General features: G+C 35.4%; 1 protein-coding gene across 3 annotated transcripts in view; it reads left to right on the top strand.

Moving 5' to 3' along the window:
- The window catches only part of ARFGEF2 (ARF guanine nucleotide exchange factor 2), a 48407-nt gene that overhangs the window by 19613 nt on the left and 4690 nt on the right, over positions 1-24104 (top strand). For 2 of the 3 annotated variants that reach the window (XM_087959289.1, XM_026664999.2), the window contains 28 exons: positions 116-215; positions 1184-1323; positions 1686-1794; positions 2372-2573; positions 3858-3969; positions 4975-5180; positions 5908-5992; positions 6082-6253; positions 7565-7716; positions 8086-8214; positions 8643-8801; positions 9854-10001; positions 10482-10581; positions 11517-11557; positions 11643-11812; positions 13135-13286; positions 13389-13561; positions 14062-14222; positions 14722-14852; positions 14953-15082; positions 15728-15863; positions 17677-17815; positions 17903-17957; positions 18225-18333; positions 21782-21912; positions 22124-22292; positions 22512-22650; positions 23745-23862. In XM_087959289.1, the coding sequence (XP_087815415.1) occupies positions 116-215; positions 1184-1323; positions 1686-1794; positions 2372-2573; positions 3858-3969; positions 4975-5180; positions 5908-5992; positions 6082-6253; positions 7565-7716; positions 8086-8214; positions 8643-8801; positions 9854-10001; positions 10482-10581; positions 11517-11557; positions 11643-11812; positions 13135-13286; positions 13389-13561; positions 14062-14222; positions 14722-14852; positions 14953-15082; positions 15728-15863; positions 17677-17815; positions 17903-17957; positions 18225-18333; positions 21782-21912; positions 22124-22292; positions 22512-22650; positions 23745-23862 (3768 nt within the window). Of the gene's footprint in view, positions 1-115; positions 216-1183; positions 1324-1685; positions 1795-2371; positions 2574-3857; positions 3970-4974; positions 5181-5907; positions 5993-6081; positions 6254-7564; positions 7717-8085; positions 8215-8642; positions 8802-9853; positions 10002-10481; positions 10582-11516; positions 11558-11642; positions 11813-13134; positions 13287-13388; positions 13562-14061; positions 14223-14721; positions 14853-14952; positions 15083-15727; positions 15864-17676; positions 17816-17902; positions 17958-18224; positions 18334-21781; positions 21913-22123; positions 22293-22511; positions 22651-23744; positions 23863-24104 lie in introns of those variants that run through there. The other variant, XM_026665001.2, reaches the window with a different exon arrangement.

Below are 24104 nucleotides of genomic sequence, written 5' to 3'. Positions count from 1 at the left end.
AATTTCAGCAATTTTTTTGCAACTTTGAGTTTCACAAAGAAAGAACATAAATATGCATTTGGAATTATGTTTATACTACAAATATTTTGCTGCTTTTTACATGTGTGTTCAACAGGTGTTTTTCAAAGAGATCTTCCTGAACATTTTAGAAACTTCTTCCAGCTCTTTTGAGCACAAATGGATGGTTATTCAGACTCTGACTAGAATTTCTGCAGGTAATTTGCTAATGTCTTAATAAGCCTTCCTTTTCTGCTTTCTTAAAAAAAAATATAAAGGAATATATGCATCTAAATGTAGACATATAGGGGAGGTTTTTTTACCCCAGAATTTCTTGTAATCTTATCCTGGTGTTTCGTGTCTAAGTTTTTCCTATAAATAGTTGTATGAAGAAACAAAGGTAGCTGATATATGGGGTTTTGCTGAAATGAATATATTTGTACCATTTAATCTCCTGATAAGGATAGGTAGATTACAGATAACTATCAAGTCCAGTGTTTGTGATCTCTGAAGGTTAACTCCTCCTACATCCCATTGGCAAATTTTACTAGGAAAATGAAAAAGTCAGCAGAAAAAAAACCTTAAACTAAAATTTCTTCCTCTAAAATAAACTGAAAATGTCAGACCAGCCCTCTTTGCTATGTTTCTTGCATCCTATTTTCTGGTGCATGTTTAAGTCTATCTTGACATCTGTTCAGGGGTTTTACTTACGTATTGAAATCGGCCTTCACACATGGCTAAATAGCACCCTATCCAAATTACCATTTAGAAACAGTCTTACTAAAGGTGCTTTGAATATGAAGGACAAACAAGGGAACAAAATGAAGTATCTGGATTTGCATGAAACATTTCCTCCCTTTTGAAAACTCAGGTCCAGGACTTTTTTAAAGTTAGGAAACATTCCAATCCTGATATCATAATGTAAACAATCAGCTCTCCTTCAATATATTTTCTTGATTGCAATGGAAAAATGCCTTGTGATATTGTATTGTCTCTCTAAATCAGGGGTGTCAAACTTGCCTTGTCACGTCTTCTCGTGATGTAATTGTGACTTTTTTCCCTTCGCTAAACTGGGGGTGGGCATGGCCAGCGTGTGACACATATGGCCTGCGGGCCGCAAGTTTGACAGCCTTGCTATAAACCACTGCCAGTCAATTGAATTTCATAAACTATATTTCCGTTTTAGATGCCCAGTGTGTAGTGGACATATACGTTAACTATGACTGTGACTTGAATGCTGCTAATATCTTTGAACGGCTTGTAAATGATTTATCTAAAATTGCACAAGGACGTAGTGGACATGAGTTAGGCATGACACCCCTGCAGGTAGGATCTTTTTTTTTTTTTAATTTTGAAATTATTCACCACAATCAGTAACACTACCTCCTAAATAAATATGCATAGTGGTTTAATATTAATATATATTTATATTTTGATTCTTTGCATTAGTATATCCCAGTTATTCTATTAACTTATGTATCATAGAGTTTAGGAGCATATTTACCTTGGAGACAGATCCAGGCTTGAGTAACTGATAGTGGTAGAAGAGATAGCACTCTTAAATCATGATTGAGTTTATTTTGCACCAATCCATGGTATTTTTGGTGAATCTGCACTGCTCTTCCTTTAAAATAAAGCTAATGACTATTTTCAGTATAGTTGATTGTTCCTCACTCTTTTGCATACAGGAACTAAGTCTAAGGAAGAAAGGTCTTGAATGTTTGGTCTCTGTTTTAAAGTGCATGGTTGAATGGAGCAAAGATCTATATGTAAATCCAAATCATCAGGCCAGTCTTGGTAAGAAATCCAAAAACATATATTGTTCTTGCTTTCCATTTATTAATTAAGTCTGGTTTCTTGATGTTAGGGCTTCACAAAACTAAAATTTTCTATGGCATGATGGAGGTAGAAGTAAGATATGTCAGTTTTTCTCTATTTTGTGAGAAATATTGAGAAACATTATAGGAATTGAAATTCAACATATTTGGGGGTCAATGTTGTAGAGAAAGCCAAAATGTACTTTCATGAGATAGCAGGATTCTGGTTTCAATTAATTAGCAACTTTTTGAATTTCTGAGTTGGAAACTATAACAGAGTTACCCTGTGGTAAGATGGGTGGTTCATAAATTCAAACAAACATAAGAACATTTATAATGACAAGCAAGTATTTTTCTCCTGGAGTTCCCACATATGAAAGGCCAGTTCACCTCATCTTGAACTATTAGTTCTGTGGACTATTGGGACATTTGGACTATTGGGAATACCGGTAGACTTACATCTTGATTTTTATAGTTCTGATTGAAGTTTGTGCAGTGGTCTAAATACATTTCTCTCAGTTGTTTGTAGGTTTTGAGTATGTTTTTTTTATGTGCAGGCCCGGATAAACCTTCAGACCAAGAAATAGGGGAAGGAAGATGTTTGGATATTGGGGGACGAAGAAGCAGTGCAAGTTCTTTAGATTCAACAGTATCCTCAGGAATTGGGAGTGTTGGAATCCAGTCTGCTATTGTTGATGATCCAGAGCAATTTGAGGTCATAAAGCAACAAAAGGAGATAATTGAACATGGGATTGAACTGTGAGTTGAAGTTAATGCTGGAGTGGTTTCCAATCAGTCTTTTCCTGATAGGTACATTTTTATTAGCTGTTGTTTTATTTTCTGTGTATCAAGAAAGCTAGAATGAAAAACCAAGTGCACTTTAGATGGTCTCAGCTAGCAAATTCATTTTACTGACTGCCCTTTATTTACATTCATAAAATCAATTATTTATTAGATAGAAGAAGCACTGGAATGCAAAATTAACAAAGGCCAAATCGTAAACTCTGAATATTCATTTTGAAGAAATATTTCATTAATATAGTTGTTTTAGTGCATGTAAGTTTGTAAATTATTATAAATGGGAAATATACTTATGTTTTCTTTAAATCACATATTGTTACTTTGAATATACTGTACTGAATGCCATTGAATGAACAGCATATTAAAGTCTGTAGTCCTTTCCTCCCTCTATTTTTTAACTAATTTCTGCTCTTTGCACAAAGAAATTATTCCATAAAATCATATAACAAAATGTCTTTGATCAAGGATATCTTGTACGAGGAACAAGACACTTTTGCTTATACGAGGCAACAGTACTGAATTCTTTTGATGTTCTCATTCAGTTGTTTTCCAGTATCTCATCTTGTGTTATTCCATCCCATGCTGTTAATTGTTTGTATCCAGATTTCTATATTTTTGTACATAAATTAAGACTTCAACATTGATATTTAGATGTAGTGTACTGTGCAACATAGGTGGCAGCATCTGATTAACCTTTTTGGGGTTTGGAAGGTAGGGTTAGGTAGGGTTATACCTAGTTGGTACTTGGATGAGAGGCCTCCCTGGAATATTAGGGCTCTAGGCTAGACTTGGAAAAACAAACTTCCTCTGTTTTGCTGCCAAGAAAACTCTGTAAATGTGTAAATAAAGTTCCCAATAATTAGTTTGAAAGAGATTTTCTGCAGTATTTTTAATTATACAGTGCATTCTGAAAAGGGATCAATCAGGGACAAAAATGATGTGAGGAAATATTTTAATAACATTTGTGCAGTTTGTATAACCTTTTTAGAGTTAAAGAGTCTATGCCACTTTAAGATGGGTATTGTAATAAACATAACTCATTTTCTAAGTTCACTCAACACAGAGAGTCATAACCTCAGCTATGTTAGTCTGGATTCCCATGATATGTCCATAAAGGCACAAAAAATAAATTAAATATGTTGCACATGACTTCCCTACTTCCGTTAAGCTTGTTTCATGAAGCCATCCCTGCACAGTTCACACTTTTTCCTCTGCCTTCTCTGTCTTACCTCCATCAAATAGATTTAACAAGAAATCCAAGAGAGGACTACAATATTTGCAAGAGCAGGGAATGCTTGAAGAAGCAGCAGAAGACATAGCACAGTTTTTGCATCAAGAAGAGCGCCTGTCTTCTGTAAGGCTAAATCTTACAATAACAAAACCTTTGATTTCTTCAAATTGCATCTTACACCTTTACGTGATTCTCACATGTTTTTGTTTTTCATGGTATCAGGGAATCTAAATATTTACTAGTTATATTTAGATGCTTCCTCTTACCGGAGCCTAAGAACATTGATGTCCAACAAGGTCACCCCAACCCACTTTGGAGTTGTTACTCTGGCATTTACTTACAGAGTCATTGTGAGGAATATGCTGAGCATCTGACAGATAAAATTTCTCTGATTCTCTCCACATCAGATACTGGCCTTGATTTAGGGCTACTTAAGACCTGACTCTGTTTCAGGACCTGTGGTCCCAAGGGTGTGGGAGGTCCCAACTCCTGGTTGTTTTAACAATGATAATACCTTCCTTGGGTCCCGTGTATTTTAATTTTTGTATCTTTTCTGACAATTTGTGTTTAATTTGTTTTAAGATTGTTCATCATAAAGTCACTTGCTGAGATGGGCAGCCATGTAAGTTTGAATAAATAACATAAAGAATACACACACACCTAAGTTCTCTTAGAGCTTGTTAACAAGCTGTCTTGTCATGACTTTATAGCCTTTTTTGATCAGATGCCAAGTAAGTTTGAAATGGTGTGACTGTTTACTTAGACATAATGCAAATGCAAATAAAAAGGAGAGAAGACATCCCTGGGCTATACTGTGGCAGACTTACCTAAATTCTTTTCCCTTTCTTGTTTATCTATGTTGATTAACAGTACAAACAGTAATGCTTGGATGTGGATCTTTCCCCCCCCCCCCCCCATCCCCACAGAAAACATATAATGATATGCCCTTCAAATGGTGATTCTTATACCAATAATAATCAAATATGGTACTGTTGTATTCTAATTATATGTCCTACCAGTAGGAATAAAAATAATCCATAGCAGCTAAGATTATAAAGTAAAGTTTTAAAAATGTAGCATTAATAATTCTCTTTCTTCCTTTGTTTTGTTTTGTTTTTCTCATTTTAGAGTCAAGTGGGAGAATTTCTGGGGGATAGTAATAAATTTAACAAAGAGGTGATGTATGCCTACGTAGACCTGCTTGATTTCTGTGGAAAGGACTTTGTCTCTGCTTTACGCATATTTCTGGAAGGATTTCGGTTACCTGGTGAAGCTCAGAAGATTGATAGACTAATGGAAAAGTTTGCTGCTAGATATATTGAATGCAACCAAGGGTAACTTGAAATACATGGTGTACACTGTATAATAGTTAAAAGTGCTGAAAGAGATCAGGGAGAAAAGTTGCAGATCTATTCATGGAAGCTGTTTGATGACAAGACAGGAAATCTAATACATAGTGAATGTTATAGTGCAAATGACTGCATTTTTTTTTTAAAAAAGCCTCCATTAAAAGAACACTGAGGAGATGATTAGCTGTGGCAAATATGCTAATATTTCTTTTTTAAAAAATAATTATTTGTCAGCTACCCTTGACCTGGCATTCTCCAGATATGGAGGGAATGGCAATTCTCAAATGTCTAGCCAACTTGGGTAGTATACTCTCAAGACATCTTGAGGTTTCAAGTTAGAATTTGTTTTACCTGTTTAAAATAAATTTGTGACTACATTTTTTTCAGTTACATATTTTAAAAGCAGAAATATTTAGAATGCCAGCAAAATTATAGAAAATGATTTTTTTTCTAGAGGTTTTCTGTTTATATTTTGTGGTAGTTGAGTGAATTGCTAAGATAGAATTATCAAGTTCCTGTTTTCTGTTCTGAAATTGGTAGAAAACCTGGAAAAACCTCCAGTTACAGATGAATAAACAATGCATACTTTTCTGTACAAATGACATTTTTTAAATGAGTGTTTTCAATAAGAATCATTTTGTATATATGAAGGGAGTAACAGAGACAGAGCAGTAATATTCTTAAATCCTGCTTTTTTTCCTTTTCTTTCCAGCCAAACTCTCTTTGCCAGTGCCGATACTGCTTATGTTTTAGCGTATTCTATTATAATGCTGACAACAGACCTGCATAGCCCTCAGGTAAACATGTAAGGAAAGATTTTGCCAGACGGGTACGGCTGAGTTTCTAGGAACTTAAAATCTTCTTTACTGATGTTTGAATTCAACAGGTAAAGAATAAGATGACAAAAGAACAATACATTAAAATGAACCGTGGGATCAATGACAGCAAAGATCTTCCAGAAGAATATCTGTCTACAATCTATGAGGAAATAGAAGGAAAGAAAATTGCAATGAAGGACGCAAAAGAATATGCAATCACAACCAAATCTACTAAACCAAGTATGACTTTTTCCTCTAAAAAATACTTGGCTTTTCTTAGTATGCCATTACTGTGTGGATTAAGCAATTAAATCATTGTGAGTACAGCATTAGCCAAATCTTCACTTGTTACACCGGGCAAATATAATTTGTAGCCACTGTTGTCTCTTAAACTGGTAATGTAAAACAAATATCTACTAAAACTTCTTGGATGAAGAATGTTTACAGTATTTAAAATCATACATTTAAAAACCTGGCCATGGCATGCAACAGTAGCCTCTTCTTTTACTTGATTGCTTGGGAGTCAGCTTGGAGCTTTCCTCCCATTCTATCTGCCCCCTTTCTGGCCTGGACAGTTGATCCTCAGGATAGGAAAGGGAACAAGCAGGGGACTAGGGATGAATTCTAGCAAATGGCTAGACCTGGGTCTGTTTTCTTCCACATCACAAATCTCAGGTTATCTGGCAGTTTTGAGAAGGAGACTATTCCAAAGTGGAGGTTGCTACTGCTACAGTTCTGTTTGACCAGGCAGAGTATCTGATAATAGAGAGTAAACATCTAGAATGAGTCAACTCAAATAAAATAACAGAATGGAAGCCAATACTAAAGATTGTAGGAGTTCCCAGGAGCACTTAGGGCCTGTTTGTAATAAAATAATCACTTCTAACAATAAGTTACTGGTTGTAACTTATCTTTGGAGTGTATTGGTTATTTTATTGCTTACAGGTAGTCCTTGACTTAAAGTCTGAAATGGTATAGGATCTCATGCTTGAGCAGGAGGTTGGACTACAAGACCTCCAAGGTCCCTTCCATCTCTATTCTGATTGACACGATCAAAATTGAGTCCAAACTTTCTGTTTCTAGGTGAGATATTTGTTAAGTGAGTTGCCCCATTTTATAATATTTCTTGCCAAAGCTGTCAAGTGAATCACTGCAGTTGTTAAGTTAGTAACACAGTTCATAAGTGAACCTGGCTTCTCCATTGACTTGACCTGTCAGAAGGTCGCCAAAGGTGATCATATGACCCCAGGACAGTGCAACCGTCATAAATATGACTTAGTTGCCAAGCATCTGAATTTTGATCACACAACCATGTTGATGCTGCTGTGGTTGTAAGTATGAAAAATGGTCATAAGTCACTATTTTCACTGCCGTTGTAACTTCGAATGGTCACTAGCCGAACTGTTGTAAGTCGAGGACTACCTGTATTCTAAGTTGGGTTTCTTTGGGAATGTAGAAAGTATATCTTTTCTTAAAGTCTATATGCTGCCTTGTTTAGAAATGTGTTTGTGTGTGTGTTGAAAAACACATTTGGGTAATGATATTTTTCAGATGTAGCCAGTGAGAAGCAGCGACGGTTGTTATACAATCTAGAAATGGAACAAATGGCAAAGACTGCTAAAGCCCTCATGGAGGCAGTAAGCCATGCAAAGGCACCCTTTACTAGTGCAACCCATCTGGATCATGTCAGACCTATGTTCAAAGTAAGTATGCAATTAAACTTAAAGGCATTTAATACAGTTTTCAAATATGCCAAATGTAAAACTGAAATTATATCTGCAAAGTGTCTGTTTAATAAATGGCATATTTAGAATACGCAGTGGCACATATCATGAATGTAAAAGACAGGCTGGAATAATGGAATGGAAATAATGTATTAGATATAATGTATTAGACTTTGCTATAGACAACGTTTTTAAAAAAATTCAAAATGTATTTTAATATCCTGATTTAATGTTGGTTAGGAGAAGGAGTCACTTTTGTCTTTACACTAGATTGCTTTTTGGTGCATGATGCCTTTAGATGATAATAAATTTAAAGCTACTTCTTTTTCTCTGCCTCTCCAATGTTAGCTTGTATGGACTCCATTACTTGCTGCTTATAGTGTTGGTCTTCAGAACTGTGATGACACTGAAGTGGCCTCATTGTGCTTAGAAGGAATACGATGTGCTATTCGAATAGCCTGCATTTTTGGCATGCAGGTTGGTATACTGTCATCTTATACAATACACACTGTGTACAATGTTAAACGCGGACTAGCAGCATTCTGAAATTATCAAAATATTTCTTAGCCTTGGTCTAAAGTTGTCCAAACATCTAGCAGTTAGAGGATGTGCCCGATATGCCAAAATCCCAAGTTAAGTCCTTGACTTCTCAGAGGGGAGAAGAACTCCTCTCTGCAGGCTTGTAGAACTGTTACCTGTCACTAGATATGATTTATGGCAGTTTCCTCTTTAATTCTCTCAATTCCAATACTTATTCCTATGTTTCATATTCTCCCATTCACATCTGCATATCAAACTTCCCTGCTTAGCTAGTCTTATATAATTTTGGCAGCCCATATCCTCTCTTTTGAGGATTTTTTTTTTGTTACAATGGCTTATTTCAACTTTTGTTTTTTATATTTTAGCTTGAACGAGATGCTTATGTTCAGGCACTTGCTCGCTTTTCCTTGTTGACTGCCAGCTCCAGCATCACAGAAATGAAGCAGAAGAACATAGATACAATTAAAACACTTATTACAGTGGCACACACTGATGGCAATTATCTTGGAAATTCCTGGCATGAGGTAAATGACCATCATTTGCAATGTTTTTTTGGCTGGTTTCAATTATTTATATCCTGGCAAAAAAAAATCCCACTGTGGAAAAAGATTTGCTTAATGACCATATTTGTTTAACAACAGCTGCAAAAAATAAGGTCCAGCTGAATTATTGCATTATTGCTTGATATAATAATTGCTATGCCTTATGATTGAAATTCCGAGCTCATTTATGGCTGTAAGTCAAGGACTACCTGTAAAGATGCTATTTATCAACCTAGAACAAAGGAGTTGGCAGATGAGGCATGTTGTAGAATTCTAGCCTGTGGGGTATAGGGTTAAGTTTAGGGTTAATGCCTTCTCTGCCATGGCTCCTACCCTTTGGAACATGTGGCCTCCTGAGGTGAGATTTGCTCTCATCCTCCCAACCTCCTGTAAGGGCCTGAAGATCTGCTTCTGCCCTGTTTTGGGGCTCAATGGGGGACTATCACACTTGAGATGGTTGACAGATCCCACCTCTCCTCCCCCAATACATTATGTGCCCTCCCTCCCCATCTGTCAGTTATAAGCTGAATTTTTATTGTGCTTAAATATATATATATGTATATTTTTATGGTTTTATTGCTTTTAATGGTGTAAGCTGCCCAGAATTTCCTCACAGTGAGATGGGCAACAAACAAATTTAATTAATAATAGTAACAACAACAATACAACAACAGTCATTTGGTCAAGGGACTACATTTCAGATTTTTTGTAATTACTGACCATAGCTAGCAATATCATTATGTCCGTAAAATAGATGGGCAAATATGCTTTGACCTGTTTTGGGGGACTGGGGGAAAAGTTTAAAGAGACAAAGTGGTACCATAAGTTATAACACCAAAATCAGGAAAGATCAAGCCAAATTTTGAAACTATATAATACACTTAAAATATTGTTTATAGAGAGAGCTATTATTCAGTGAAAATTGGAACAAAAAGACAAGCCTTTGCCTATATGGAGTTTATCCTAAATTTTGGAAGTACCTCATTTAGAAAGTTTGTGGTTACTGGATTTAATACTGAATTTGCTTTCAATAGATTCTAAAATGCATCAGCCAGCTGGAGTTAGCCCAGCTGATAGGAACAGGAGTTAAAACACGCTACCTGTCTGGGTCTGGTCGTGAGAGGGAAGGGAGTCTCAAAGGTTTCACATCTGGAGGAGAAGATTTCATGGGACTTGGACTGGGTGAGAGTTTGACTCCCTTCTTATACCTATAGTTATACTATTTCCTTTAGAGCATTTTGTCACAGCAGGAAATGCTCAGTTTTTAAAAAATTTCTAATGGATCTAGCTATTTTAACCTAATTGCATGAATGCTTTTTAATGTTATTTATGATAATAAAAATAAGAAATAGAACAAACCCTATAAATCACTTTTCATTGTTAGTCACATTGTCACATAACATTAGTAATGTTGTCTTTCTATGAACTTCTAGAATTAAAGTCCCCCTAGCTGCTGAATCACATGCAAGTTTACATGTAATATAAAATGTAATATATTAAAATGGTCACCTCAGTCAGCCAGTTTTGTAATTCTTTCAACACTTCCTGCTATTTTTGCAAATTCTGACCTATATGATATTGAATCACAATGAAATAGCCTTATAATGGATCCTAATAGTGACTTATCTTTTATATATAACAACTTAATTTTGGTCTCTTTAGGTAACTTTGTTGGTGGAAGTGTTGATAGAAGACAAATAGCCAGCATTCAAGAATCTGTGGGAGAAACCAGTTCTCAAAGTGTGGTGGTAGCAGTGGACAGGTGTAGTATTGCTTCTGAATGAAGTGTGATAAATTATTTCAGTAGGATGTAACATTGATTTTAGGATTCACATACTAATTTAAATACTTTTTAAATAAATAAATAAATTGTATCACAGTTTGGTTATATGAGCCTCGGTGGCGCAGTGGTTAGAGTACTTGCAAGCTACTTCTACTGCAGTTTGGCAGATCGAATCCCACCAGACTCAAGGTTGACTCAGCCTTCCATCCTTCTGAGGTCGGTAAAATGAGGGCCCAAATTGTTGGGGGCAATATGTTGACTCTGTAAACTTCTTTGAGAGGGCTGTAAAGCACTATAAAGTGGTATATAAGTCTAAGTACTATTGCTATATTTCAGTCAAAAAATGAGAATTAACATTGGAGAAAATGCCATGATTGTTGTTGGGTCTTTCCACTCTCCAACATAAAATGCCGTATAATACTTTAAAGTTATAGTTGTCCTATAATCTGAATACAGGTAGTCCTTGATTTAAAACAGTTTGTTTTGTGACCATTCAAAGCTAGCAACGTCATTGAAAAAAATGACATATGACCATTTTTCACACTAATGACTGTTGCAGCATCCCCATAATCACGTGATCAAAATTCAGATACTTGGCAACTGACTCATATTTATAATGGTTGCAGTGCCGCAGGGTCATGTGGGGAAACTGGATTCGTTTAACATGTTACTAACTTAACTGCAGTGCTTCACTTAACAACTGTGGCAAGAAAGGTCATAAAATGGGGCAAAACTTACTTAACAACTGTCTTACTTAGCAACAGAAATTTTGGGCTCAATTATGGTCATAGATTGAGGACGACCTGTACTATATGGAAATTCTGTTTCTTCAGTGTAGTATCAAATTCAGTATTGCACTATGTACTTAATATTCTATATGTTGAGGATTAATACTGCTTCTCTGGTTTTCATAGGATATTCACTGGTTCTACTAGACTAGATGGAAATGCTATAGGTATGTTGAAAAATTTCTGATGAAATGAAAAGTAACTGGTTCAGAGCTTATCATATTTTACATATCTTATTTCTTAATCTTTTAGTTGATTTTGTTCGATGGTTGTGTGCGGTTTCCATGGATGAGTTGGCTTCCCCTCACCACCCCCGAATGTTCAGCTTACAAAAAATAGTTGAAATCTCCTATTATAACATGAATAGAATTAGACTGCAGTGGTCCAGGATATGGCATGTAATTGGAGATCATTTTAACAAGGTATTTTAAATTTTAAACACTGCAAAACTACTTTGATACAATTTAGATATGAAAATTAATTTGTATGTACTTGTTTCAATTAAAGACCTATAGAGTTTTTGTGTTAAGTTCTTGTACCAGATGGAATACAGATTTGCATTATAAAATCTTAACATGGAATCATCATAGTGTACCCTGCATAACTCATACATGGATCATGACAGAAAATGTCAATTTGGTATCGGTTTGTAGGGACTCAGGTCTCTCAGCCTGGAGACTTTATGTAGCAGATAGGCAAAATTACACATTCCTTGTATAAATATCTGATGTCTGTTGCCTGTAATTTTATTCTAAACTTTCTTGTAATGTTTTAAAATGGGAAGCTGTATATAAAATGCATTTAAATAAAATGTATTTCTTTTCTGCAATAACCCCAATAATGTAATTCATAATTTCAAATTTCATAGTTGGTGAATAATTATTATGAAGAAGGAAAAATACAAGTAGGGCAAAAAAGGAATTTAATGTGCTAAAAGCTTTTAAATATATGGAAAATTCACTTTTATAGCATGTAAAAGTACCGTATTTGCCGGCGTATAAGACGACCCGGCGTATAAGACGACCCCCCACCACCACCGGAAACGCCCTCCAGAAATCCCCGGGGCTGCAGCGGCAGGGCAGAGTGCCAGGGGCCGTGGGAAGAGCAGTAAGGCTGCAGCCTCGGGCGGAGCGAGGCGAGCGGGATGAAGCGGAAGCGACGCAGGGGATCCAGGAAGCCAGAGGCGCCTTCGCTGCGTCCAACAAGCCTCCGAAAGCCGGCAGTGGATATACCGGCGTATAAGACGACCCCCCCACTTGGAGGCATGTTTTTCGGGGCAAAAAAGTCGTCTTATACGCCGGCAAATACGGTATATATGGCATAAAAATGTTTCCATAATTACAGTTACTGTACTGTAATTACATTAACTGTAGTACCGTTCTGTATTACAATCTTTATATAATCTTTTGTTTCTTGATGATTTTTGTCTACATTTTATATGTAGATTTATTTGTTTATTCTATGCGTATTTGCCTTAAGCTACTAATACTTTAAGATTACTTAGGCTTGAATACTTAGCTTTGATGTACTGTACCTTGGTTAGAACTATGTCAACAATTTTCTGAAAAAATACAAGTTTAGGATTAGGATGATCCTTTTTGGAGAGCTTCAAATCTGGATTTACTCTGATTATGTCTGTTTCCTAGATTCAAAGACAGGTACAACAGATTGAAGCATTGGATTTCAGTACTCTGATCTATCTAGGATTATTCTTTAAGGGAATTTCTATTTTTCTCATTTATAGGTTGGCTGCAATCCTAATGAAGATGTAGCAATTTTTGCAGTTGATTCTTTGAGGCAACTGTCAATGAAGTTTCTTGAAAAGGGGGAGTTAGCCAATTTCCGATTTCAGAAAGACTTTTTGAGGCCATTTGAGCATATCATGAAGAAGAACAGGTCTGTTATGCGTTTTGAAAGTAAATGTTTTCTTCTGCTTATTTAATATGTATTAATACTTTGCAGAAAAAGTTCTCTAATAAAGTAGTATTTTCCCTTTAGATCCCCAACTATTCGGGACATGGTAATACGCTGTATTACTCAGATGGTGAACTCTCAAGCTGCTAATATTCGCTCAGGGTGGAAAAATATCTTTGCAGTGTTTCATCAAGCAGCATCTGATCATGATGGGAATATTGTGGAGTTGGCATTCCAGACAACAGCACATATAGTTAGTAAGTAAATGTTATGAAAACTAATATCCTCAAAAGAAATCAATAATGACCATCTTTAAATAATAGAAATAATAAAATTTGAAATATACGGTTTTCTTGCTTATGCTACACATGTATTTCTCATTTCTCTTTATAATATAAAAATGAGTATGGACTGGGTACCAGTTCTCTTCAGACTTAGATTACTCTAGAAGAAAATTCACTGACACAAGAATGATTACATTTGCATGAAACTAATTAGTTACTTGACTGCCGCTGTCTACTTGCTGGGCCATGTAAATATAATTGATTACAACTTGTAAGATATGCAGGCTTGGTATAGCTGGTCAGCTTTCAATACTGCGATTGACTGCAATCTTTGACTTTTTATTATTATATCGAAGATCAAATGTTTCCTTCTAATTCATATGGTTTCCTTCAGTATCAACTACCCAAGATATCCAATAATAATGTAATAATTTTTAATGGTGGCTTGTTTTTCCTTTTATTTTCTTCTACAGCTACTATCTTTCAACAGCATTTTCCTGCAGCCATAGATTCATTCCAGGATGCTGTCAAATGTTTATCAGAGTTTGCCTGCAACGCTGCCTTTCCAGATACCAGTATGGAAGCAATTAGACTTATTCGTTACTGTGCAAAATATGTTTCTGAAAGACCACAGGTATTTCTTTTAATTTGTATTTCTCTGAACTTTTAAACTCCAAATCAATATTTCAAGAGAGTTTTTAGAATTTTTCACATTATTTCTTTCCCCTTTAAACTCCAACAATTTTTAGGACCAGCACTTACTGGTTTTTCCTTTTAAAACTGAAACTTGCCATTATTGAACTTTAAATTTGTTTACAATTCTGGCTGGAGAATACCAATATCCTGATTTACCAACCTATACTTTTAGTGAATGAATAATATATTTTCAAATATAATTTAAGAAGGTTTATATCTCCTAATTTCAAATATATTTATAAATAAATACATCGTAAAACATATTTCAGTTTAAATTTTGTGTTACCAGGAGATTTGTGAATTTCTTATAAAGTGTAGGTTTACAAGTCTTTGAAAAAAAAATTCTGGTTTTGTTTACCTTTTTATCAATTGTGCAGCAAGATCTGATTAAATGGTACTGTATTTGTACTGATTTATTAGCTTTCATCTGTTCACAGGTTTTGAGAGAATATACAAGTGATGACATGAACGTAGCACCTGGAGACAGGGTTTGGGTTAGAGGATGGTTCCCTATTTTGTTCGAACTTTCTTGTATCATCAATCGGTGCAAGTTAGATGTGCGGACAAGGTAATGAAGTGTTGTGATTATAATTGCTAGTAAAACATATTTTCCCTTCATTCTTTTCCCAAAAGATACCTTTCTGATGAATGTTTTTCTCACATTGTAGAGGACTAACAGTTATGTTTGAAATTATGAAGAGCTATGGCCAAACCTTTGAAAAGCACTGGTGGCAAGATCTGTTTCGAATTGTATTTAGAATATTTGACAACATGAAGCTTCCCGAGCTGCAAACAGAGGTATTGAAAGCAACGTTACATTATCTAATTAGGTTTAGAATGCTTTAAAAATTATATAAAACAAGAATAACAGACAGATATAATAATATGTTTCTGATGGTTTGTTTGAGAAAGGATAGACTTTAAAATTAAAATGTTCCATCTAGTATTCCCCCTGTATGTTAAAGTTTAATTGCCACAGTCCCCAGTTACCACAATTCTAAAATTCATAATTACGAAAGTTGAAACATGTCTGGAAGACAATTGGTTGGAATAAGCCAAGTTATAAGGCTTTTAAGTGGAAAGAATAAATCTAGGAAACATAATGAAGACTAACTCCCCTGTCCTTCTATCTTTTAGATAGGACCAAGGTCAAATCCAGTTTAATCTCTTTGCCTAATCCCATCAGGCCAAAAGGAATATCAGACACTTGGTTTTTCAGTTGGCCCTCCAGTTATCCTTTACATAGGTGGTGCTTTCTTAGCTAAATTTTTAAAATAGAATAAATCCTTAGAATTTTGAAGTCTTAAGTATTGATATAAGTATAGGTGAATCTGTAAACAAGGGTGAACTGAATATTTTTATTAAAATGATGATTGTTATATAATCAGAACCCTTCCCTGTTAGCAATCGGAAACATACAACCCTTGATTCTTGTCTCCATAGAAGTCTGAATGGATGACTACTACCTGCAATCATGCACTTTATGCAATCTGTGATGTATTTACCCAGTTCTATGAAGCTCTGAATGAAATTCTTCTTGCTGACATATTTACACAGTTACACTGGTGTGTAAAACAAGGTAGCTTATTTACATATATGTCACTTATTCTGAATGAATATTTTGGGAGCAGCTGTGTGTGAAATTAATCTTCCTCTTTTTCCTCCATACTTCCATGCATTTCTAAAAAGGATGACTCTGAAAAAAAAACTTATTTTTTTGAAAAAGACAACTACACTGAAAAAGAATAGTCTAAGTTTTCTGTTTTGCTAATGTTACATTTGTGGTATTGGTAACAATATTTCTTCCTTATTGCTTCTTTAATAAATTATTTATTGCATAGCACTGTGATGGCGAATCTATGGCACATGTGCCACAGGTGGCACGCAGAGCCATTTGTGCCGGCACGTGAGCTGCAGGCAAACTTACCTCACTGTGCATGTGCGTGCCTCACAGCTGATTTTCAGCCGCTTTGAGGCCTTTTTTGGCCTCCCAAAGGCTTGAGGAAGGCTTCTGCAGGCTTTGCAGGCTGAAAACTAGCCCCGTTTCATCACTTTCTGTTTTTCCGAAAATACCAGAAGTGACGAAACGGGGCTAGTTTTCGGCCTGCAAAGCCTGCAGAAGCCTTCCTCAAGCCTCTGGGAGGCCGAAAAAGACCACAAATCAGCCAAAAATCAGCTGTGAGGCACAGTGCAGGTAAGGGGGCAGCAGCAGGTGGGTGGCTGGGTATTGCACGTGCATACGTAGGGGTTGTGGGGAGGCGCATTGCCTTCTGGATGCTGGCACGCGAGCATGAGCGTGCAAGCACACGCACAATTTTTGGCACTGGAGCCTAAAAAAGTTAGCCACCACTGGCATAGCATGTTCTTTCAGTAATCTAGGAGATGGTCTTAAAGCTATGTTACTTGTCAGATATTAAATAATGTTTTAAATACTTTTTACAAATGTTATATAATGACTGGATAATCAACATTTTTTGTTTGCAATCAAGCTGCAGAATTAAGTTCTTATTTGAAAAATGAACTCATAACCAATTTACATATAATTTAAAGCCATAACAAGTTTTGCAGATTTTTTAAAAAAATGAAACTTTCTTGCAATGAAAAGAAACAAAGAATGGCTTTTACATACTATTACACTCCATTTTCTCCTTTAAAAAATTATTGTGAGCATTTTTTTGCCCCTTCTCATATGTTCAAGATGAGACAATGCTACTCATAGTTTCACACCAAGAAATACTTGCAGCTTTTGGTTTAGATTTTCTATATCACAACATTGCTGGAGTGCAAACATATTTTGGTGCAAGGACCATAGTAGCTTCCTATAAAGCTATTATCATATTTGTAATAGGATACATTTTATTTTCTTCTTTCTGTTCCTTGAAACAGTTTATCCTCTTGCTTCTTAATATTAGCCATGGTTTTCTTCTTTTATATTTATAGTTTTGGGGTACAGGGGTATGTGTGGAATAGATTTAAGCAACCAAGCTTGGTTCTTATTTGGGTCCTTTAAAAAAATATCCAGACTTTGAAATCTGCAAGTAGATTGTTCTATTGATTTCAATGGAAAGTATAGTTTTTTTTAAGTTTTAAAATGGATTTTGGATTTTGGTTTTCAGGGAACTGAATGATTAGTAATCACCATGATTCTGTATTAGTATAACTATATGAAGAAGGCTGGGTAATTAAATGGTTGAGAACAGTTTTGGAGGAGAAAGATAGCAGTGTCAATCTCTCACTAATGTACTATCAACTTATTTTCAGTTTTGCAATAGGCTTATCACTTACCATTAGGAAGCATCTTGCAGCACAACTAGTTGTCAACTCAAAATGTACAAGTCTCGGATGTTATGATAAATGTTCTCGCTTTCATTTGTGATTTAATTTTTCTATAGACAATGAACAGTTGGCTCGATCAGGTACGAACTGCTTAGAAAGTTTGGTAATATTAAATGGACAAAAATTCAGTCCTGAAGTTTGGGACCAAACCTGCAATTGTATGCTAGAGATCTTCAAAACTACCATTCCTCATGTGTAAGTGTACAATATTTCTTTAATGTAGATTATGCCAGTGTTTTAGATCCAGCACTATTATCTGATTTAAGCATTTCTTTTTTGAAGTTTGCTGACATGGAGGCCAGCAGGAATGGAAGATGATTCATCTGAAAAACACCTGGTACGTGCTTCAGTTTCAGTAAAGATACATGTGACAGCGTCAGATTTATTGATATTTATCATGGAAATAAAAATTATAAGACTTTGTTTTTCTGTTTCTGAGAATCTGTATTTCAAAGCATTAATCATATAAACAAGGGAAAAATCATGCCAAGGAACAGCTATAGTATACTTTTATTGTGAAATGTCTGAAAAATTTAAATCATTTTGAAACTGAGATTTGTGACTAAGATGTAAAAGAAGTTAACACAGATACATTTTCTATTAGGAGGTAGACCTGGATCGCCAGTCTTTAAGTAGTAAAAATGCTTCAGAACGAGGGCAGAGCCAGTTTTCAAATCCCACAGATGACAGCTGGAAAGGAGGCCCTTATTCAAGTAAGTTTGCTTCTCACATTGATGCATACATTTTCAGTCCAGCCTTTTGGGAAGTAAATCCTCAACACAAATTAAGAAGGGCAACTGTGTTTGCATCAACAGCTATATCCAATTTTTGGTACATTAAGATACTATTGTTTTTCCTTTAGTCTCACATCTGATGTTATAGTATTACAAAGAGTCAGAGAAACAATTATGGCAATTTATCACAAATTATTGTATTCACCATGATTCTGCCTGCCCTGTAAGTGTTTTGAGGAAGCACTTGCTTAAGGTCCTGTCAGAGCAATATATAGGGCTTCTCTGTGGCTTACCTCAAAATCTTGGAATGTGCTGTCTTGAGAAATAATTGGCTCTTTTAAAGTAAATGTTTGATCTGAGATTGTGTTGGTTGGAGGGCTCAGAGTTTTACTTTGGAGTATTTTATGCTTTAGTGTTAACTGTCCAAAGTTATTTGATTGTTGTGGTTGGTTTCATTGAGTAATGAAATAAATAAGACAAGGTATTTTCTATATTACCTTGGCTGAACCAATTTTTAGAACAGTTTCTCAAAATCAAATTATGCTGGTTGATTGTTTCAGCCATTTGAACCAACTTTGGTTTTTTACATGTACAGGTGATATAATTCTACCATGCGTTTATCTTAAAGTTATACTAAAGAAAATGGCATGGGTCTTCCAGTTTGAGTTCCTTTGGCGACAGACAGAAATCCGCGATCGTGCGCGGTTTCGGTCCAGGCTCGCCGCTGGAGCGCCCCAAGCCGGCTGGTTTCGGGGCTAAGCCACCCCGTAGAGGTGGTGAAGAGGGGGGAGACTGCCAGCAGGGTTGAGGAGAGCCGCATCTCTCCTCCTCAGCTGGCCATTACTCCCTTTCCCGAAGGCGGTTGCCGCAGTGGTCAGAAATGGCCACCTCAAAGAAGAACTCGACTGGAAAAGAATGTGCAGGAGGAAGATAAGGAGTGAAAGTTTTGGCTGACCGGGTTAAATTGCAAAATCAACAACTAAGGTACCCTGGAATTTAAACTTACAAAAAAATAACATCGCTCCCAAAGAAGAGTCGGAAGCAGTGAAGGAAAGTGAAAAGGGAAAGGTTTGGTGTTTTTTTTTCTTTTCTTCTCTCCCTTTCCCTATACTGACAACTAAGAGACTTAAATAAGAAATCGGAAAAATCTGCTTTGACATGAACAGGCAATTAAGCTGAAAATAAAACAAAATGTCAAAGGGATAATAAAGATTTCTGGACACTAAAATTTTTTTTCATAAGCAGGAAGGGAGAGAAAAAGAATAAAAGGGCAGGATCTGGAAAGAGGGAGGAGACTGCCTGGAATTAAAAAGAATCTACAGTAAAACTTCAACAAGACTTCTAAAAGATACATTTTAACTGAAACTTTGTAACTAAACAGTAGAACCCCAGGAAGAGAAAGTGAAAAAAAAAGAGCAAAAAGAAACAGTTTGCGTGTATTTGGATTACTTGGTGATCTTTGGATTCTTGGTTATTGCATTTGAATGACTAAAATTAATAAGGTGGTTGTTTAAAAATTTATACAATGGCACTACTTCTGGATGAATTGAAAATGGAACTTAAAAAGTATAAAGAAGATGCACAAGAAGGGAGAGGTTCTTTTGGCTTCATTTTTCAATTCTTAGAAATGGAGATTTGGAACTATTAGAAACAACAAGAAACGTCTGCAAAACAAGAAGACTGGGACAAAGAAGAAGCCATCTTTAATGAACAAGTAATTCTATGTGGGGAAGAAAAAGGAAAGGGGGGAAAGAGAATGGAGAATTTAAGACTTAAAAAAACAACCAAAGAAAAGAAAAATAATTCAAAAAATAAGTATAATACTGGAAAGCAACAGAAGTGGGGAATACAGAAGAGAGAAATAGAGGTAGAGAGACAAGGGGGTAAAAAGGGGAGAGAGAAGAAGAGAGGGAAGAAGGAAAGGAAAAGAAGTTACAAAGGACCGGAACAAGATACAGAGAAACAGGACCTATTTAGAGATAATGGGTGAAAATTTAAATGAAAAAGGGATTCTGTAAAGGTACATAAGATTGTATTGTTATATTAGTAATAGAAATAACTTTAGAAAATTGGAAACAATGTATGATTAAAATGAGGAATAAAATAGTTAGTGTAATTTGGTGAAATGTTTGTTAATAAAATAAGTGAAATAAAATAAATGAGAAAATTGAATTAGGAAGGGAGGAGAACATTTTAATTAGTTAATGTTTTATAAAATATAAGTGAAGAGGTAGGGGAATTAATTATGGAAAGCTTATAATTGTTCCCATAGAAGTATGATATTTAAATGAAAAGTAATGTTAAAGAAATTAAGATTTTAATGAATATTAATATTAATGATAGAAATGAATTGGAATGGAATGTCTTGTTTTAATTACATATATTTATATATTTTTCTTTTTTTAAGAATATAGTGTGTATTTTAAGAATGTACCAAGCAGAATCCGAATGGAAGTTATGTATTATATTGAATGTTATAACTTTAGGGTATATATTGAAGCCTAAATAAGAGTTAAATGGATAAACTTAAAAGATATAAAGGTGTCATACTCCAATCAGTAACTACAGGAGAAACTTTGTTTAATGAGAAAAGATAATAGATAATTGAAACAGGACAGACAAAAAATATAAATATAATGATTTGAATTGAGATGAGATAATTAAAATAAAATTGAGAAAATTAAAAGAGGGGAGAAGCTATGCAGAAAATGTAAAACAGTAATAAGATATGGAATAGAACAGTGATCCCCAACCTTTTTGACGCCGCGGCCCGGTACCGGCATCAGCTGGGCGCCGCGGCCCAGTACCGGCATCAACTGGGCGCCGCCATCTTTTTTTGACGAAAAAGATGGCGGCGCCAGCGCTTCCGGTGAGCTTTTTCGGGTAGAAATGGCTTTCTACCCGGAAAAGCTCACCGGAAGCGCTGGCGCCGCCATCTTTTTTTGATGAAAAAGTGCTTCCGGTGAGCTTTCTACCCGGAAAAGCTCACTAGAAGCACTTTTTTACCCAAAAAAGATGGCGGCGCCCAGCAACCAGCGGCCCGGTAAGACTTGTTCCGCGGACCGGTACCGGTCCGCGGACCGGCGGTTTGGGACCCCTGGAATAAAACATAAAAATGAGCATGAAATGGAATTTGTGTCTGTACGAAGAAATGTAACCCGGAATTACGCTACTTTCAAAAAAGATGTTTTATTTGTATTTTTTTGTGAAAACTCAAATAAAATTTACAAAAAAAAAAAAAAGAAAAGAAAATGGCATGGAAACTATTTAGAGATAATAATCATTTTCACTAACAACACAGTAGTAGAAGAAACTCATGTGTGCCTGAATCTCTTAAAAACTAATGAATAGTGTGCACTAACTTTGAAGCTTTGAAGTATGAAAAAAATTTTTTAGAGTAAAATCTAAATATGATATATTATTTCAGATCAGAAACTCTTTGCCAGCCTCCTCATAAAATGTGTGGTCCAGCTGGAATTGATTCAGACAATTGACAATATAGTATTTTATCCAGCAACAAGTAAGAAAGAAGATGCTGAACATTTGGCTGCTGCTCAGGTAAGACATCTGCTTCTATGATTAACAGAGCAGCCTCTGTTCTCATTGTATAGATGTGGAATTCAATCATCAAAGTATAAACTATTCAAGTATATTTGAATTAAGATCAAAACTAGGGTCTGCTCTATTGAAGCTTTTCTGGAAATTATGTTTAAACCCTTGTAACCTGTGTCCTTAACTAATATTTCCTATCCCTGGATTTCCTCTTTAGAGGGACACACTAGATACAGATATACACATTGACACTGAAGATCAGGGAATGTACAAATTCATGTCTTCCCAACATCTGTTCAAGTTACTGGATTGTCTGCAAGAGTCCCACTCATTTTCAAAAGCTTTCAACTCCAATTATGAACAAAGGACTGTCCTATGGAGGGCAGGTAAATATAAAATAGGGTGGAAGATTTTAGAAAATTATTGTAACAATTATATTGGTTTATACTGCAATCTAAAGTGACAACTGGCATGGAATTATTAATGTATAATATTATCATACAATATAACATACATGAGAATAGGTCTTATTTAATGTTCAGATGTATAGATTATTTCAAGTTTCAGTTTCAAAGGTGTTAAGCAGTCATTTCATTAATTTTCAGGGTTCAAGGGTAAATCAAAGCCCAACCTTTTAAAACAAGAGACCAGCAGTTTGGCTTGTTGTCTAAGAATTCTCTTCCGAATGTATGTTGATGAAAACCGCAGAGATTCCTGGGAAGCTATACAAGAGAGGCTTCTGAAGTAAGCTTTGTTTCTAGATTTCAAAGTAATATTGAGATGACAATTCCAACACAATTTCTTCAGGATTTCAGAGGCGACATACAATTTTTCTGTTGAATCATTTTAAATTGGGGAGCTTAAACAAAGCATGCAAAGGAAAACTCATTCAGATTCAATCCTTCATTATAAGCAACTGGGAAATTTTTATGTGAAAACACCATGATTTTTTAAAACCTGAATTATTTATTAGAGCTGCCATAAAATTTCCTAACTCTGAAAAGTGCTATTCTGACAAATTGTTCCTATGTCTGAATTTTGTCCATTCCTTTTTCTTATATATTTACTTTTTTCTACTGACAGGCCAACTTTTGTTAAGTAGACAATCATTATCCTCAATATCTATTTATTTCTTGACTTGCAACGGGTCACTGAATGACCATTCAAAATTATGATGGGCCCAGAACAGGTGCTTTATAGCCCATAAAATAATGTTCACCATTGTAAAATATTTTGCCACACACATGCACTTAATTTTATGACCGGTTGCTGCATCCCGTGTTCATGTGATTGCAATTTGCTATGTTTTTTGCCAATTTCAGGCAAAAGTTGCCCATTCCAAAGAATGGGCTGGCGCTTAAACTACAACCTTCACTTCACTACTATGAATTTACTTAATGACCACAATGATTCACTTAATGGCCATTGTCATCATTGTCATCTGGTCAGTCATATGACTGCCTCGACTTAACAACCATAACAATTTTGAAAATCTGATCCCAATTGCATTCATAAGTTTCACTGCCTGTAGTGAAAATAGAAATGGAAAAAAACCTTGTTAATAAATTAATTAAGGCTATTTAAATTACTTTTTAAAGGAAAGGAAGCTTTATTAAATACAAGTGTGCAAAAATATTAATACCCCCAAATTTTATAATTCAGATTTTTAAATATTGAATATTAAAATTAATAATATTCTGTTACTTTCTGTTCTTCCTTCTTCTCATACATACCTGAAAATTTCTTTTGATTTGAGCAGAACTAGCGGAACCTACTTCACTAAATTGCTTTCTGTTTTCTGTTCTTTGTTCTGAATATTCACACGTTCTTTTCTCTAGTGTGTGCAGTGAAGCTTTGGCCTATTTTATCACTGTGAATTCTGAAAGCCATCGAGAGGCCTGGACCAATCTCCTGTTGCTACTTTTAACAAAAACACTAAAAGTCAGTGATGAAAAGGTAAGATAATATGTTTACTTCAATTTCAGAAGAAAACATGGGACTTTTACAGGTTGTGGTAGCCCCGTTCAAGTCTACCGTCCCTGTTTTACTGTCCCCATTTACTTCCTTTATTCATGTTTATGTTCATATCTATACTTGTTATCTTGTACATGTTTTACAAACAAACAAAATAAAATAAATAAGTGTAGATTGTGTGAGGAGCAAGGCATATAGGATGGGCAGGATTCAGCCCTTACCTG

This window comes from Notechis scutatus, chromosome 3 (assembly GCF_049901735.1).
Source record: "Notechis scutatus isolate UNSWTSFEM ecotype Mainland chromosome 3, rNotScu1.2, whole genome shotgun sequence".
Lineage (NCBI taxonomy): Eukaryota > Metazoa > Chordata > Lepidosauria > Squamata > Elapidae > Notechis > Notechis scutatus.
This window is presented reverse-complemented; position numbering and strand designations above follow the sequence as displayed.